This window comes from Dipodomys spectabilis, unplaced genomic scaffold (assembly GCF_019054845.1).
Source record: "Dipodomys spectabilis isolate Male_0828 unplaced genomic scaffold, ASM1905484v1 ptg000140l, whole genome shotgun sequence".
NCBI lineage: Eukaryota > Metazoa > Chordata > Mammalia > Rodentia > Heteromyidae > Dipodomys > Dipodomys spectabilis.
The window spans coordinates 23,857,332-23,874,510 of NW_024870817.1; the positions used below are offsets into that span (position 1 = coordinate 23,857,332).

The 17,179-nt window shown below is 44.7% G+C and overlaps 2 protein-coding genes across 3 annotated transcripts in view; one reads left to right on the forward strand and one right to left on the reverse strand.

The window, feature by feature from the left end:
- Pde8b (phosphodiesterase 8B) overlaps positions 1-17,179 on the reverse strand; it is an 88,857-nt gene that overhangs the window by 28,043 nt on the left and 43,635 nt on the right. The window lies entirely within an intron of this gene.
- LOC122117216 (small ubiquitin-related modifier 2-like) lies at positions 2,445-2,782 on the forward strand. The gene has a single exon (XM_042690914.1). The coding sequence runs from the start codon at positions 2,445-2,447 to the stop codon at positions 2,730-2,732; it is 288 nt and encodes a 95-aa protein (XP_042546848.1). The 3' UTR covers positions 2,733-2,782.

Consider the following 17,179-nt stretch of genomic DNA (forward strand, 5'->3'; position numbering starts at 1 on the left):
TGCCACCATATGCCCTGTGCAAGCCCAGGGGTGGTGGTGTAAGTTCTGGGGTGCGACACCCTGGGACCTGCAGAGCCACAGCCCAGGGGTGGCAAAGACGGACATCTCACCTCCCCGCACAGCTGATCTTTCCTCCCTTCACCAACTCAGATTCCTTCTCTTCGGGAAACCCTCTCTAGACATTCGCAGTTATTGGGGTATTCTTTAACGCTGGCAAAATGCCTCCACAGTTAGCTGTCACATCTACTTCTGAAGATCCAAGAGGGTGAAATGAGTATGTACTATATGCCTGGCCAAGGAGCCGCGAGCTGGTCTGCACACTGGGGTGAAGTGGGCAGCTTGCTAAACACCCCCGTTGGGCCCCACCCTGTAGTTTTTCTAAACTCTTCAGGTTGGAAGCTGAAACTGCATTTCTAAGTAGTCCTGGGGTGAAAAAGAGACTCCAGGTTCTCTGAGTGGCCTGTCACGGGTCCCCAGTGGTCCAGTGATGCCAGTTCCCTCTCTCTTGATTTTCTCTTACATGGATCCCTTCTATTCATCAAGAGTTGGGGACCAGTGATGTCTACACTGCTTGCTCATCGAGGACTGACGCTAGTTTCATTTCCTTTGAAGCCCAAAGCTGAGTGCACTTTGAGTGTGCTGCCAAGCCATTTGCCCGGAAGCCACCTCCTTGTCATTCCCCCAGCCGCCCTTCCCCACTCAGTGACAAAGGGACCACACACATACATACACAAATAGATTCAGGAAGAATTCCATTTCCTCTTCTGAAAGCATTGCCAATGATGGGTAGCACTTTTGCTGTCAACGTGCAAAACCACATGCCTGCTGGATTTGTCAAGAGAATTATAAAATCTGTTGGCTGCCAGTAGCTCATGCCTGTGATCTTAGCTACTCAGGAGGCTGAGAGCTGAGGATCATGGTTCAAAGACAGCCCAGGCAGGAAACTCTGTGAGACTCTTATCTCCAATAAACCACTAGAAAACCGGAAGTGGCACTGTGGCTCAAGCGATAGAGCACTCGCCTTGAGCTGAAGAGCACAGGGACAGTGCCCAAGCCCAGAGTTCAAGCCCCACCACCAATACAGAGAGAGAGAGAGAGAGAGGGAGAGAGAAAATTATAAGATCTAACATTTTCCCACTCCTATTACCCAAGCCTTCAACAGTCCTTCATCAAACTACTTAATGACACCTAGCTTCATTCATACTGTGATTAGCCTAAGACAGAAGTGACCCTCAGGACCAGTGCTTAAAAACTCAAGTCTCCCAAACTATAGCTGAGGTGAGGACAAGATGGGAATGGAAGACCATGTTGTCTTTCTGCGTCCTGAGCTTTGGCAAATGCTGTATATTAGGAGCATTCACTGCATTTTGTGAATAATCACCCCAGGAGGAAAGGTGTATCTCTGGTGAATCCCCCAGCTTCTATTTTTTTTTTTTTTTTTTGCATACTTATCCTAGGGCTTGAACTCAGGCCCCAAGACCTATCCTAGCACTCTACCACTTAAGCCACAGCTCCACTGGCTTTTTGGTAGTTAATTGGAGATAAGAGTCTTGCAGGGCTGGGAAGGTGGCTCAGTGGTAGAGTGCTTGCCTTGCATGCATGAGGCCCCGGGTTCGATTCCTCAGCACCACACAAGCAGAAAATGCTGGAAGTGGCACTGTGGCTCAAATGGTAGAGTGCTAGCCTTGAGTTAAAGAGCTGAGGGACAGCGCCCAGGTCCTGAGTTCAGGCCCCATGACCAACCAAAAAAAAAAAAAAAAAGAGTCTTGCATACTTTCTTGATTTGGCTGGCTTTGAACCATGATCCTCAGATCTGAGCCCACTGACTAGCTAGGATCACAGGCATGAGCCAGTGGCTCTTGGCTCCCAGTTTTAATTTAACCCAAGAAGTTGTCACTGGGTCTTTGTAGATCTAATCTCCACCCTCTAGCAATTTACTGTTTATTATGGACAAAAATGGGTGATCTATCATGAGGCCATTCATCCATTCCTTGTTTGTTGAGCATATATCATGTGCTAGGCCGTGTGCTAGGCATAGGGATATGACAACTAAAGAGAGAAAGCTCCATTCTCAAGAAACTTAATTCAAAAGTAGAAAAGATGGCACCTCCAAAGGGTAAGAAGCCACTGAGTTCAAAGGTAAGTTGAGAGCATTCTCAGGCTTGATAGTCATAACCTTGAACCATGTACTTCAAGCCACTTGCTGTTTGGAACCTAGCACTCATTCCTAGTTCTGAGCGGCCAGTCAAAGAGGTAGTAGACCAGCAAAGACATCTTAGAGATAGAGCCATTCATTCAGTCAAGTCTGGAAGCACACTCAAAAATGAAAACCTGTCCACCGCTGCCACCTCCTCCAGCTGCTGTGGTGCTGCCTGTATGCTCGTTCGGTGCGGACCAGGGACCTCTTTTATAAAGCGGCATCTGAGGAGACTCCGGCGCTCGCAATGGCAGACGAAAAGCCCAAGGAAGGAGTCAAGACTGAGAACAACGATCATATTAATTTGAAGGTGGCGGGGCAGGATGGTTCTGTGGTGCAGTTTAAGATGAAGAGGCACACACCACTTAGTAAACTAATGAAAGCCTATTGTGAACGACAGGGTTTGTCAATGAGGCAGATCAGATTCCGATTTGATGGGCAGCCAATCAATGACACAGACACACCTGCACAGTTGGAAATGGAGGATGAAGATACAATTGATATGTTCCAGCAGCAGACAGGAGGTGTCTACTAAAAAAGGGAACCTGCTACTTTGCTCCAGAACTTTGTTCTTACAGACCAAGAATACATTCTTAATTAGAAGACTGCAATTTGGGTCCACCACATCCTGACTACTACAATATAGTTTTCTCTATTCTTTCATTTTCCCCTTCCCCATTCCTTTATTGTACATAAAGTAACTGGTGTATGTGCACAAGCACATTGCTTTTCTTTTTTCTTTTTCTTTTTGTTTCTTTTAAATTAAATGGCCAATGGTATATTTTTATTGACATCAAATGGAGATGGGATGGGGAAAAATACTGTCTTGTGAAAATAGCCCCCTCCTCCATTCGTGGCATGCGCATTCAGCTTTTATCTTTATATTTGAGTTAGTTATTTTGCTCTCATTGTTTTAACAAAAAAAGAAAAAAACAACAAAAATCCTTGCATACCTTGTTTGATTGGAGAATTTTAATGTTTTCATTTATCATTGTAAAACCAAGGACAATTTTATAACTTTTTTGTACGTAGCTATTACATGTAGGGCAATTACTCTTAAAAAAAAAGAATCCTAGATAGTTTCCCCTTCAAGTCAAGTATCTTGTTGTTTAAATAAACGTCTTGTTTTTTTTTTCTTTTTTTATTGTAAAAATACTGTACAGAGGGGTTACAATTACATGGGCAAGATAATGAGTACATTTCTTATCAAGCATTGTAGCCTCCTCCTTTGTTTCCCCTTCCCATCCTCCCCCCGCCCCCCCCACCCAATCCTCCCCGTCCCCCCTTTCCCCTCCACCAAAGTTGTAAAGTTTGTTTTTGACATAACGACTTGTACATCTCATTGTTGCAATGGGTCCACCTGTATTCCTATTTAAACGATTTGTTTTTCCCCTTCCCCTCCACAAATTATATCGACATCAAATACAGTGAAAGCAGGGGTTATACTGTGGGGGAGGGACATACAAAGCAACAAAGAAATAATGTTATAAATGTGTTAGAAACAATTGCATGAAAGGAAAAAAACATTTGAATATAATGAGCTGTTTTTTTATTACAAAGATGAAACAATATGAAATAATAATAAGATGAAACAAAAAAAAATGAAAGTGTATGTCCAGTTGCTGGTGGCTAATGACCATCATCCTAGTGATTAAGGAGATGGATATCAGGAGGATTACAGTTCCAGGTCAGCCTAGGCAGAAAAGTTCATAAGATCCCATCTCAACAGAAAAAGCTGGGCATGGTGGGGTACACCTGTTTCCCCAGCTATAGAGGGAAGCATAAATAGGGGACAGTGGTCTAGGCTGGCCTAGAAAAAATGTGAGACCTTCTCAAAAACAACCAAAGCAAGAATAATACTGAGGGCATGGCTCAAGTGGTAGAGCACCAGCCTTGAATATAGAAGCCCAGGGAGAGCACCTAGGCCTCAAGTTTAAGCCTTAGTACTGGCATAAAAGAAAAAAAAAATTTACCAAACCTTCCTAGGAGCCTATTGAACTGGGCTGTGAGTATGCAGTGACAGGGCAGCGGAAGGAGGACCTCCCAGGGAGAGCCAACTTTGTAGGATGGCCTGGCTGACAGAGGGAGGGAGGGACACAAGGCAGCCAGATGGCAATGTAGTCAGGAGCCATTCTCTACACAGATATGGAGCTTGCCTTCCTCTTACCTAGCTTTTCACTTTTGCAGACTCTGGTACTGAAAATGTACTAGTAAAGTGCATCTGGAATCCATGTCTGAAAGTAGGACTTTTAATAGCTGTACGGGTAGAAGGGCTTTTAGGGGGGAAGCCATCTAGATGGTGTGCCTGTCTATCTTGCCTGTCCTGAGGGGCCAGGCCTGTTGAGCCTTCACGCTGTGGGCTTCACAGAGAAACTTCCTCTCAAGACACTGCAGGGGACACTATACAAGGAGAAAAGATGGAGGCACAAGCTCAGGACTGTCCATTGTCCTACAACAAAGGCTGCCAGAATAGAGTCCTAGAAATACAGCTGAGAGCTTAGCTAGTGGTCACATCAGTATGCAAGCATCTAATCATGCCACAACCACTTTGAAAGTTCCTGGGGGAAGACAGCTATGTTCTCTGGCAACGGTTTTAGTCTTCAAAGCTCGATATTAATAATGCAACTTCTCAAGAATCATAGTCCCTAGAGATGAGGGGGTCTGTATGAGGAGATGAGACAGTCCTGAGCTTGTGCCTCTGTCTTCTCCCCTTGTACAGTGCTCCTGCAGTGTATGTTTTATCTGTGTGAGGCTGGCTGGCTTGGTCTGCAGCCTGCAGGTGGTAAGGCAGCTGTTGATGTGCCAGGTCAAGGTGGCTGCTGAGACTGAGTAGTCAGGGCATTGGCCCCAAAGCACAAAAGTATCCTTGGAGAGGGAAGGATGGAGCAGATGTGCACCCTTCTTGTCAGGCATCAGTGCACAGGAATGGCAAATACCAGAGAACAGTTCCCCCTAATTTCTATAAAACATACATGTTTAAAGCAAAAATGCTAGCATTGCCTTGTAGGGTTTGCCATGTATGCAGAAGTACCGTATATGAAAACTACAGTAGAAAGAATGGGGGGAGAGTAGTAATTGGACCTTACAATGCTTAGTTGTCTGTGAGTCACACGAACTAGTATAATGTTAGGTAAAGTGTATATAGATGAGTTAAAGATGTGTAAGACATTCTGTAGGGCAACCAGTAAACAATGCAGAGATTTAACTAAAAAGCCAATGGATAGATAAAAACTTAAAAACTGTACAAATATCTAACAGGTATAATTCAAGTATACATTAAGAAAAACCAGAGAAACAAAAAAATTAAAGAGAATCAAGCAAAAAACAAACAAGAAGGGCCAGAAACAGTCAAAAAGCTGGGTTTGCTGGTCCATGCCTGTAACCCCAGCTACATGGGAAGAGTAAAAAGGAGGATTATGGTCTTAGACACACAAAAAAAAATTGAGTTAAAAAAAAACTGGCTTGGGGCATGACTAAAGTAACAGAGTACCTGCCTAACAAGTGTGAGGCGCTGAGTTTAAGTGTTAGAATTACCAGTAATAAAAATATTTAAAATAACCTAAAGCAGGAAGTGCTGGGGAGGGGCGATGGACATAAAATGCCTAGCAAATGAAAGGCCAAGTTCACACTCCATTACCAAGACTAAATAAATTAACTTTAGTCCAATCATATGACTACATTGAATATCAATGAACTAAAGACTCCAATTAAACATTGCCAGAACTGATTAGAACAAAACAAAATTAGTTTGTTCTCCATAAGAAATGCACCTTAAATAGACACAGATTGAGAGCATATGGATGAGAAACGATGCATGATGTAAATAAACATATTTTTATGTCATAAATATATGACATATGTTTATAGCATTTTTTTGTGGAGGGTTGGTTGTGGAGCTTGAACTCAGGGCCTGGCCACTGTCCCTGAGTTTTTCTGCTCAAGGATAGTACTTTAGCACCTTGAGCTACAGCACTACTTCCAGTTTTCTGGTGGTTAATTGGAGATTAAGAGTCTCATGGGGGGGGGGGGGGGAGGAGGGAGGCTGGGAAGGGAAGTGAAGGGTAAACAAAGGAGGAGGCTGCAATGCTTGGTAAGAAATGCATGCATTATCCTGCCCATGTAATTGTAACCCCTCTGTACAGTATGTTCACAAATAAAATAAAATTAAATTAAAAAAAAAAAAGAGTCTCATGGACTTTCCTGGCTGGCTTTGAACTGTGATCCTCAGATCTCAGCTTTCTGAGTAGCTAGGATTATAGGCATGAATCACCACTACCCCACCATATATTTATATTTATGTTTATAACATTATATTATGTTTTATATTTATGCTGTATTATATTAAATAAAGTAGATTATAAGATTGTATTATGTAATATTAAAGAGGAATACTTTATAATGGCCAAGAGTCAGTAGAAAGGCCTAACAATCATATACGTGACTATCATGAATAAGTATCTGAACAGCTAAGCCTCACAACACATGAAGCAAAAACTGACAGAGAAAGAGACAAGTCCAGAGCCACAGTCATGTTGAAGATCCCAATGTTCTCCTTTTAGCATGTACTAAATTTGGGGGAAAAATAGCAAAAACAGATGATAGGAAAAGTGTGATCAAACACTCTGATCTAATTAATATTAATAGAACACTTCTCCCACCAGAAGAAGAATACACCTTCTTTCCAGATGGGCTTGAAACACTGACTAATACAGACATTTATCTGGCTCCTACTGTGAATTTAAATGTTTAAATCAGACCAAGGATATTCTCTACCATAATATAATTAAATTAGAAATGATTAACAGAAAAATATCTGTAAAATCTCCATATGTTTCAAGACTGAAAACAAAACAAAAACAAATTTCTACATATCCCAGGACCAAAGGAAAAATATCAAGTGGGAAATGTGAAATTAAAGTATTTTGAACTGAATGAAAAGAAGAACTTTGGACTTTGTGAGTCTCTGAGTGAAAATCCTGCACGCCTACTGTTGATTTCCTATACTGCAGAATGGAGAGAGGAACACAGGGAGCCTATGGTTTCCTCCAGACTCTGCCTCATGTTGCTCTCTCTCTTCTGACTGATACTGCCAAGCAAGGGAAGTGCAGTCTTGAAAAAACAGGCAGCCACTGTGAAGGGGACACTCATAGGTGAAACAGGACTTCTAAGTCTCCCTTTGAAGCAAAGACTAACGGGGTGCTGGGTAGCTGACTCTTCTGGAGTGGGAGCTCCTTAGGTAGGAGTGAGCCATGGGCCAGGGGGCTGCACGCTGCCACCTGGACAGACCTGTAGGCTACAGGGATTCAGGCTTGGATGGCAGAAATAAATGGTCCAAGGTCAAATGAAGGAGACAGGGCTGGTATGGGTGAGAGATGTACTGGCAAAGGATGAGTGGTTTCAGCACAGTGGTTTCTGTTTGTCAGCAGAAAATTACATTTTCTTCTCTACATGTCACTACTACTGAAAGTTGGATATTGAGGTTCAAGACTTTCTAGAGGGTCTTCTAGGCCCCTTCTTCTTCTGGAAGGAAGCAGGTCACCGAGGTCACCTGGCCTCATTGGCCTAAGCTAGTGAACAGGAGTCAACAGTCACAACAGGAGAGGTGACTGGACACACACAATGGTGGGCTGACAGCAAAGTGCTTGCTCTCTGACGCATCCCATCTCTATGGCTTTCCAGAAGCAAGGTCAAGGTTATGGTCCAGGTAAGCTGGGAAGTCTGCTGTGGGCCCCAGATGAATTCAACCAGCAGAGGCACATGAGGCTCAGCCCCCTCTCCAAGGCACCACAGGACTCTGGCTATAGTAGCTGCTTCCCTGCTTTCCATTTGAGAAGGGAACCTAGGCCCTAATCAAAGCACTTTATGAACAAAATTCTGATTATGAACAAAATTAGACTTTCCCCCTTTCTTTTTATATAAAGACACTTGCTTTTTGTTTCCTTGGGAAAGCAATGTTTTAACATTCTCCCTTCTTTGGAAGTTTACAAATAACATTCTTACCATTGCTCAGGCCCCCGAGGCCATTCTGCCCCATGCTGAACCCCAGGCATGGGCCATGCTATTCTCAGGGGCAGTAAAACCTGGGATGGGTGGTGATCTGCTCTGGCCTGAATCTGCCTCATTCATCACAACTCACCCTCCAGGGCAGCCTCTCCCAAGGGCTTAGGCCTGTCCCAGAGCCCCCATCTCAAGACTCCCCCCTGAGGGCCACACCATCCCTTCACCCCTTTACCTGCACAGTGCTACCCACAGCACAATTTGGAGATGACAGCTATGTATCTCATAACATTTCTGTCTGCAATCGACTGCATATATGATGGTGGTCCTAGAGATTGTCCTACTCAGCGACAGTCTTAGTTCATGCAAATACACTCTCACATTTACACAGTGACAAAAATCAGCCAACAAGGCAGCTCCCCCAGAACATGCCACACTATTGAGCAGTACTCTGCTGGATCTCTGGCTAACAGGGTTGCCAGTTTATACCATCTGGGGGCCCAGCAGTGACAGACAGAGAAACAAGACTTGGGAGTTGCAGCCCTGCAGAATCACAAGGCTGATGATTTATTAAAGATGATTTTCAAAACTAGTTCTCATAGCCTAAAAAATGCAGGGATAAATTTTTCAGATTTAAATGAAACAGAAGACTAAATAAATCCCATCCACATCATTACTTCCCCTGCCAGAGCTACAGCCATGAAACATTAATGCGGAAGAAAAATAAACAGAACACTTGACAGCTGAGTCAGGTAACAGGCTTGGTAGGTAGATGGATGAGCGCGTTATTGCTGTCCTGTGTTCCAAATCTCACTATGATCAGCAAGGAAAGTGTCGTTGGGTCAGTTCCCACAGATAGAGATGCTCCAGTGCTCAGAGTCACACCCAGGGAGAAGTCAACTGCCTAGAACATCACCCATCTCCTCATTCTTGGACAAGGTTCTGCTAGGAGTTGGAGACTTAGCTGGGAAGGCAACTGGGCTCCCATCCTCAGGCATTCTGCCTGCTGAAGCTCCATCATCCCTTGGAGCACACAGAGCTCCTGGCTTCCAAGGATCATCCCTGGCACCTTAGGCTTCGAACCCTATGGCCTCCCTGATGTGAACAGTCACCCACAGAAACTATCATGCCAGGGTGCAGGAGGGATGATCAAGATGCCAAAGGCATGGTCCCTGTCCCCTGGCAGATCAGCAGTGCCTGCTCCTCACCGCAAGAATCAGATAATGGCATCCTCCTATCAGCCTTCCATCTGATCTCCTGCCTCCTCCAAAGTGCCCAGCAGGAAACTTTTTGGCACACAAAAAAATGTATCTAACAAAAAAACAAAGTGGATTTTTAACACACACACACAAACAAAACAAAAAGCACAAGACCACCACACAGTCTAAATCCCTGCAGAGGCTTTGCTGGGAGTCTGGCAGCTTCACCTTGGCATACATTAGAATGTCTTGAGGCGGCCTCTCAGGAATCTGAGTGCCCATCCTGTAACCCAAGCCCATTCTCTCAAAGCTCTTCTGCGATGAGGCCTGTTTCCCTTCTTTTTAATTTGCCAGGAAATTGCCATGTGCAGCTGAGACGGTGAGCCTCTCTGTTAGCTTTTCCATGTTCCCTGTCACAGAACACAGGGCCAGTGGTGTTGCTAGCCCTAACAGCCCTGGATGGGTGTGGGCACTCTCCCGGACACATTTCTAGAGTCCAACAGATACAGTGTTCCTTACCACCACTACTGCTTCCTTGAAGCCTGCCTTTGGCTTCTTTTGGCATCTTCTATCCTGGACCAGTGATCTGCAAATGAGCTCTTATAGTCTTTTGAGCAATTTTACAGACTGAAACCTCTTCATCATCTTTCACAAGACTCTGCAGCTTGAGTACAGGTTCCACCTGATTGCTTCTCACTGTGCCTTAGTTCCAGTTCAGGCCTTGTAGAATGAATGGTGCTCCTGGGATCTGACCCTTGATCCCTCACCACTCTCTCTCCTTCTGACTCTAAGTATAATTGTCACTCCTGTTCAGCCTCTCAGCCCATAGTCGGCTGTTGTTGACAATATGGGGGAAAATTCTCATTGAATCTATTCCTTAAATCAGGATTCCAGGTGTAGGGACACACTGGCCTTGAAGGTTATGTACATACAGCTATCTCCAGGCTTCTGGAATAGGGCTCTGAATCCCAGCTCTGAAACTTAAGACTTCAGTGTCAGATTCTCCCAAAACACAACAGAGGAAGTTGAAGGAGCAGCACTCCAAAACCCTCCTTCTCCATACTTTTTTCCATTACTGGCACTGGAGGAGGACGTACTTCATACCACATAGGGAAGCTTTGAATTCTGAACAGATCCTGGCAATGAACATGGTTCTCACCATGGCTGGAACCAAATGCACTCAAGGCAGAGGAGCTGGAGCTACCACGGCTGGATTTTAGGTTTGCATGGGCTGCATACTACTGAGGTGTGATGGGGCATGGATCCTGAAACACCGCCATTAGCAGACATGACAGTGTGCCCAACAGCACTCAGTCCTAGGGTGAGCTGCTCTGATGACCTCACAAGCAGTGATAGTCCAAGGCCCGAGGCCCTCTATGCCCAGTCAGCTTCCTCACTCTCTCATTGTTCACATCCACCACCAAACCACCCAACTGTCCCCTCATTTCATGCATATCACATACACAGGGCCCAGCCTCAACACCTAGCAGTGATGACTATGCATGCTAAAGCCCTTAGAGAAGGGACATAGAGCTGCTGGGCAAAGGCAGCTGGGTAACCCAGACTGCACCTCAGGTGCACTTGCAGCTCTAGTACCCCCAACTCCCCAGCCCCTCAGGAGTCTAGACAGAAGCTAAAAGCTATCTTTTAGCTTCTCCAGGGGCTTCCTCTTCCTCTCCCAACCAGGGCTGACTCTAACTACCAGCCCCTCTTGTGAAGTCCCCTGGCTTTTCAAGTAAAGGAAACAACTCTCCATGAAGATTGTAAACATGTGCTTGTATTTCTTTCCTGGCTCTGCTGCTAATTACTCCTGCCTGGGGTTAAATCCTGGCCCCGCCACATATTCCCTGTGTGACACCTGGACAGGTTCCTCACCCACTCCCAGCCTGTTTCTGTCATCTGTAAAAAGGGATTGTTTGAGGCTACAGGAGTTGACACATGACAAGCATGGGCAGAGTAAGGGATATGAAGTGTCAGGACACCACAGGTTTCCCCAGGATATGAAAACAATAGTCCCATGATATTCTTAACATGGATCACAATAGCCCAATTGCGAAGTACATAGAACCATATGTAATGAAGCGTATCAACATGGGAGAGAAGGGATGGTAGGGGAAAAACAAGGGAGGAGGCAACAATACTTGATAAGAAATGTACTCGTTACCTTGCTCATGTAACTGTAACTCCTCTGTACAATATTTTCACAATAAAAAACTTATTAAAAATTGGAAACAAAAGTTCTTATTATGTCCTGTAAGCAGTTATTTCTACTTTTTTCTGTTTTAGTTTTCTGTACACTTTGTCTTGTACATAAGTTTATTTGACCTGTGAAAAGGAAAAGGAATCACAGAAAGAGCAGGACAAAGGATGAACTAATGTCAGAATGATACTCACTTGACACAATGTTGGAAATGAACTATACAACTTGGGGGGAAGGAGGGGAGTAGAGAGAGGTAAGTGGAAGAAAATGAAGGGAGGGTAATGGTGTTTAAAAAGAATGTACTCATTACCTTACTTATGTGACTGTAACCCCCTGTTCGTCACCTTTACAATATAGATATGTTTTCTTTAAAAAAAAAAAAAAAAAGAGAAAGAAAACAAAAGCCTTTGGTTATCCTGACTAACAATCAGATGGCGGTGCAGAGACCTGTGCTGCCTGCTCCAGATGATGTGCCTGGCAGGGCAGCACAAGTGTGGAAGTGCTAAATCCACCCTGCAGGGTGAGGAATATCTGGGGGAATCATGGGAAACAGTCCTGGGCAGGCACGCGAGATCTTAGAAGACAAGGGGAAGCATGAGGGAGCAGCAGATTCGGCCGAGCTACAGCAAGCCTGGTGTGTTTAGGGAACAATGAAGTGGCAGGGAAAGAGACAGGAATGTCCCTTAACCCTGGTGACCATGGTTTCCTATGTGGTGAGGATCCACTGGTGAGCCCTGCAGAATAAGGACGGGGGCTGGATGACAATGGCATGTGGGAAAAGGTTTAACCACTGGTTTGCTCAAATATGCACAAACACCTGCAGCTACGTAGCTTATAAACACTACTGATATGCAGTGGATATGAGTAAATCCTGGCTCAGAAGTAGACTACTTGTACTTGTGTAAATAACACTTTACTCTAATACATCCTTGCCATTCCTTGACACCTGATCCACTTGTCTACCAGAATGGCAGAGCTAAGCAGAAAAGCCATAACAGAGACCCTGAAGTGAGGCTAGACAGCAAGAGCAGATGTGCGGACAGACATGGTGACTTCTGCCTCATCCACTGAGCCAGAGTGCCTGAGGCCGCTGTTGCTCACAGAACAGGTAAACCAATACTCCACTTAGGGTGAGTATCTACCAAAACCTCAGCATTCTTACTGTGAAGTGAACAAATCTCTTCTGGCAAATTAGCAACCAGCTATTGCTTTGGTGAAAGAACCTCTCCCCTCCCAGAGAAGGCTAACACTCACAAGTGACATAAAAAATAGTCAAGGTTGGGTCTTGATCAGGTAATGTAAAATATCTTGGGCTCTACAAGTACAAATCTCCAGAATGCAATAGTTAAAAATGATACAAATCAAATAAAAGTGCAACCTTTGAAATTTAAGTTAAATTTCAAAGCACAGACCCTACTCCCCAAATAGTAACACACTATCACCTCTTCCAGTCTTAGTATCTTTGAATGCATCAGAGATGAACATTAATGAGGCATTAATTTTTGTGCCAGCACTGATGCTTGAATTCAGGACTTCACACTCTTGCTGACTTTCTTGCTTATAGCTGGTGCTTTACCACTAGAACTAAACATCCATCAATGTAATATTAAGCTATGTCTGCTTGCCCCTCATCATCAAATCTATCTTAAACTTCCTAAATAAACTAATTGTCCCTACCTTTAGACCTCCAGTATTCAGGCTCACCTGAGTGGGGCCTTCTGCTCCTCAGGGAGCAGGTGATGACTGTGAAGAGCAAGAATGATTTTACACAATGGGAAACTGTACGTCTAACTCAGACTTAATAGTTCTGCCTACTTTCTCTTCCTGTCTTCCACCATTGGCCAAGTGCCCTGTGAACATCTTATGACAGCGACAACATGGCAGGACAGAAAGAAACCCCATCACAGTGCAGAGAGGGTATCTGGCATGGCAACTTGCTGCCCATGAGGGGTCGAGCTTCTCCAGCAGGCAAAGAACAACTCTGTATACCTACACATGGGCAGTATAGGTCCTCAGTTTACCCACAGACATTTGGGCCTCATGGCCAGTTTTAGCAGCCACCACTACCCATAAAACCATCTCCCATACCCTTCCCTGCACTCAGTCCTGCCACTGTATCCGTGTCCCTGCTGTAAGCTCTTGTGTCCTGTATTCTTGGAGCTCCTGGGGTCCTGACACACAGCAGGTATTCCATCCTTGTGTGCTCAGGGCCTGGCTGTTCAAAATGTGGTTTCTCGGGAGAAAAAAACGTGTTTTTTCCAATATCAGAGGGCTTCCTTTAAATAGTGTCTAGTAAATATGTACTAAAGCTAACTGGGAAAATTTGGATCATTTTGTTAACTTAGTGGCTTTACCAAATATATCAACAAACATTTCAGGACATTTGCTGTGAGCGAGGTACACATGTATAAATTCTGCCTCATGGTGACCCACTGATAATGACTTAAAATATACTTCTAGCCGGGTGCTGATGGATCACACCTGTAATTCTAGCTACTCAGGAGACTGAGATCTTAGGATAGCAGTTCAAAGGCAGCCCAGGAAAGTCTATGAGACTCTTAGCTCCAATTAATCACCAAAAGTGGGAAAAACAAAACAAACTCTTTCTCTCTCTCTCTCTCCCTCTCTCTCTGTCTCTTTCTCTCTCTCTCTTTCTCTGTCACTCTCTCTCTATATATATGTGTGTGTGTACACATTATATCATTATATATAATGTATATATACATTATAAAGTATATATAGCCAAACTATATATACATATATAAACATGTAAACTATATAAACATATATATATTTAAATGTTTCAAATGTGAATGGCCACTTTCAGAGGCAATCAAAGTCATAGTTTAGGTGATTTTTGCTTTTCCTCCAATTTTGCTTTAAAATATCGCATTTGGATGCATGCCTTAAAGGATATGAAACATACATTAGAACTATACAGTCTAAAACTCTACACAGCATCTTAATTTGGGAGGGGAACACCTGGAGGGTTGGAAGGGCACCCAAAATAATTTTTCTATTTTCAAACCAAAGCAGCCCATGCTCCTGGACTAATAATCAGAGTTCAGTCACACCACTCAAGTGTTGAAGCCATTCATCTTGGCCCAAAGTTCTCAAACTCTGGCATGTTTTGAGTGTTTGATAAAACAGGATGCCTGCCCCCTTCCTTCAGAGTTTTTGATTCTTAAGATCTGTTTTTTTCAATTAGAACAAATTCCTAGGGACGCTGCTGCCGTTGCTTCAGGGAACCACGATTTGGCTCATCCTCCAGTGATTCCTGTCCATACTGGGAGCTCACTGCCCACACTAAGGCTACCAAGTCGTGATCCATTCTGTTAAGTGATGTTTCCTTCATTCACACTGAACCTGACATGATTCTTTAGAACTCTTCTCTGCTTTGCTTTCAGGCGTGGAAGCTCCCTCTTCACAGGTAGCCTTCACAATAGTGAACTCATTCCCTCTCCTTCCTGCTCCCCTCACTGCATACCCTTCTTTTCTTGTTTTAGGCACTCTGACTGGCATTGTTATTAAAGTTCTGCTTTTTCCTAATTGATGGAATTTCAAGATTAAATAGCTAACTATAAAAAAAAGCGCATGAACCCCAAAGAGTAGTAATTCAAAGTAAAGTTATACCACCATAAACGCCCAATTTAACCTCCATTTCTACCCCTATTGCTCTCAAATAAGTTGCATATGCCATGTGCAAACCAAGTTTTCCATGAAAACCCGATTCACTCAAGTTAAATAGCTGTTCTCCATTTAGAGGTTATGCCCTTTCAATTTCTCAAAGTGCAAACAGCCTTCCTGCCATGAAGGGAGGCTGAGGAGTTCCCAAGGTAGGGTCCCCACTTAACAGCTCCACAAAGCCCAGTGGAGTGTTGGGTCAGACTGGTCTCCTGCTCTCAGCATGGGTTTACCATTTATGAGAAGAGGTTACCAGGACATGTCAGACACTGCCCACTGCAGCCCTGTCCTCCTGACTGCTCGCTTCCCTCTGGCACACTGGCTCTGGAACTGCTGTGCTCCCCATATTGTCATGACCAATGCAGAGGAGGAGGTAAGCACAGGGAATGATGCTTGAAGCTGAGAGTGGACATTGAACAGGTGGGACCTCCCCCCACTCCTGCTCTGACTGGCTGTCCTCCCCATACCAGGCTCTGGGCCAGCTTGGGACAAGCTGGTGTGCCTCTTCTTCCCTATACAAGTGTGACTCCGACCATGGCTGCAGATCCCTGAACTTCCATATATTCAGATCTGGAGTTGACCTCATGTAAAGACAAAAACATCAGCGTTCGTAGGTCCTCATATCTCAGCATGGTAGCCTATCAGGGGCTGAGCCAGGATGCAGAGGGCCGTGGAGAAGGCGGGGGAAGGGTAGTGTGGGGGGTCTGGGCTATTACTGGCCTAGAGAAGGGAGAAATTCAAAAGAGAAAATAATCATCTATAAATAGATTGGCAAACTTCTGCCAAGAGCCAGGAAGTAAACATTCTAGGCTCTGCAGGCCACAGGTTCTCTGTGAGAGCTGTTCTAGTCAGCTACTGGGTTACAGCAGTCTCCAAGAGGCTGGCCATGCTCCAATAGAGCTGTTCACCAAGCAGCCACCTCAGGCTGGGCACTACAGTTGGCTGCCCATCCCAGCCTCCACCCACCGTGGGTTAGGCCTTCTCCAGTCTCAATTTGCTCTTCCCCAGTGCTGTGTTCTGATTAGCCCATTTAACCTGCCTTTGGCTCCCATGGTTTCTGGGACAGACATTGTATGTCTCTGGTGCCAGCACCAAGCAGGTGTTTGATACACATCTGGGGAGACTGTAGGTGGTGGTGGTGAGGCTAATGTTTACAGCAGACAAACCTTAATGAACACTTCCAGCCTCTTGGCAAAAATAAATAAACAAACAAAAATAAAAAACCTACAGGACTTCCAGAGGAAAAGAAATCTCTCCTGATGACAAACCCAACCAGAAGTAGCTGCCTGGCTTGTAATTCTATTCCTTGTTAAAATGCAAACCCATGGGTCCATGCTGACGTCAGGGCTGAACCCCAGAAATCAGTGCTGTGGAACGCCTGCAGACAGGCTGCTCCCGTCTGGAGCTCCCCGGGTGTGGAGCAGAGCCCAGAACCACACACTTCAGCCTCCTTTGATGAGGAGGAAAAGCATTGCTGCCAGCCAGAGGGACAAAAATGCTTTATTATTGGAAAATCTAAGAGTCTCTCTAGGCCTGTGCTGCACCATTAGGTGACGTCAATGGCTCAGAGTATAAGAGCTCTGCTTAGAACAGCGGCTGATTCATGGTGGTAAAGGCGTTGCTATTTACAGCCACAGAAAAGACATGGCCCTTGCTTCTACATCCTGAAGTCCTGTGCTAATGGCTCCTCTGCTTTCCTTATGCGCCTGTGGTAGAAGCTTTATGGCTGGCCAGAGGCCAGGACTGAGACACTTCATTCCATTCACGCTAACCAACAGCGGCAGGGCCTACTATGTGCAGGCAGCTGGCACACCAACCCATGACCCTGTGAGAGAGGGAAGGCAGGTTAGCCCACAAATAGCTATGCCAGTGGAGGTACAAAACTAACAAAGCAATGTGGGG

Excerpts from the sequence above, each read along its gene's own strand:
- LOC122117216 (XM_042690914.1), top strand. The coding sequence starts at position 2,445 with ATGGCAGACGAAAAGCCCAAGGAAGGAGTCAAGACTGAGAACAACGAT.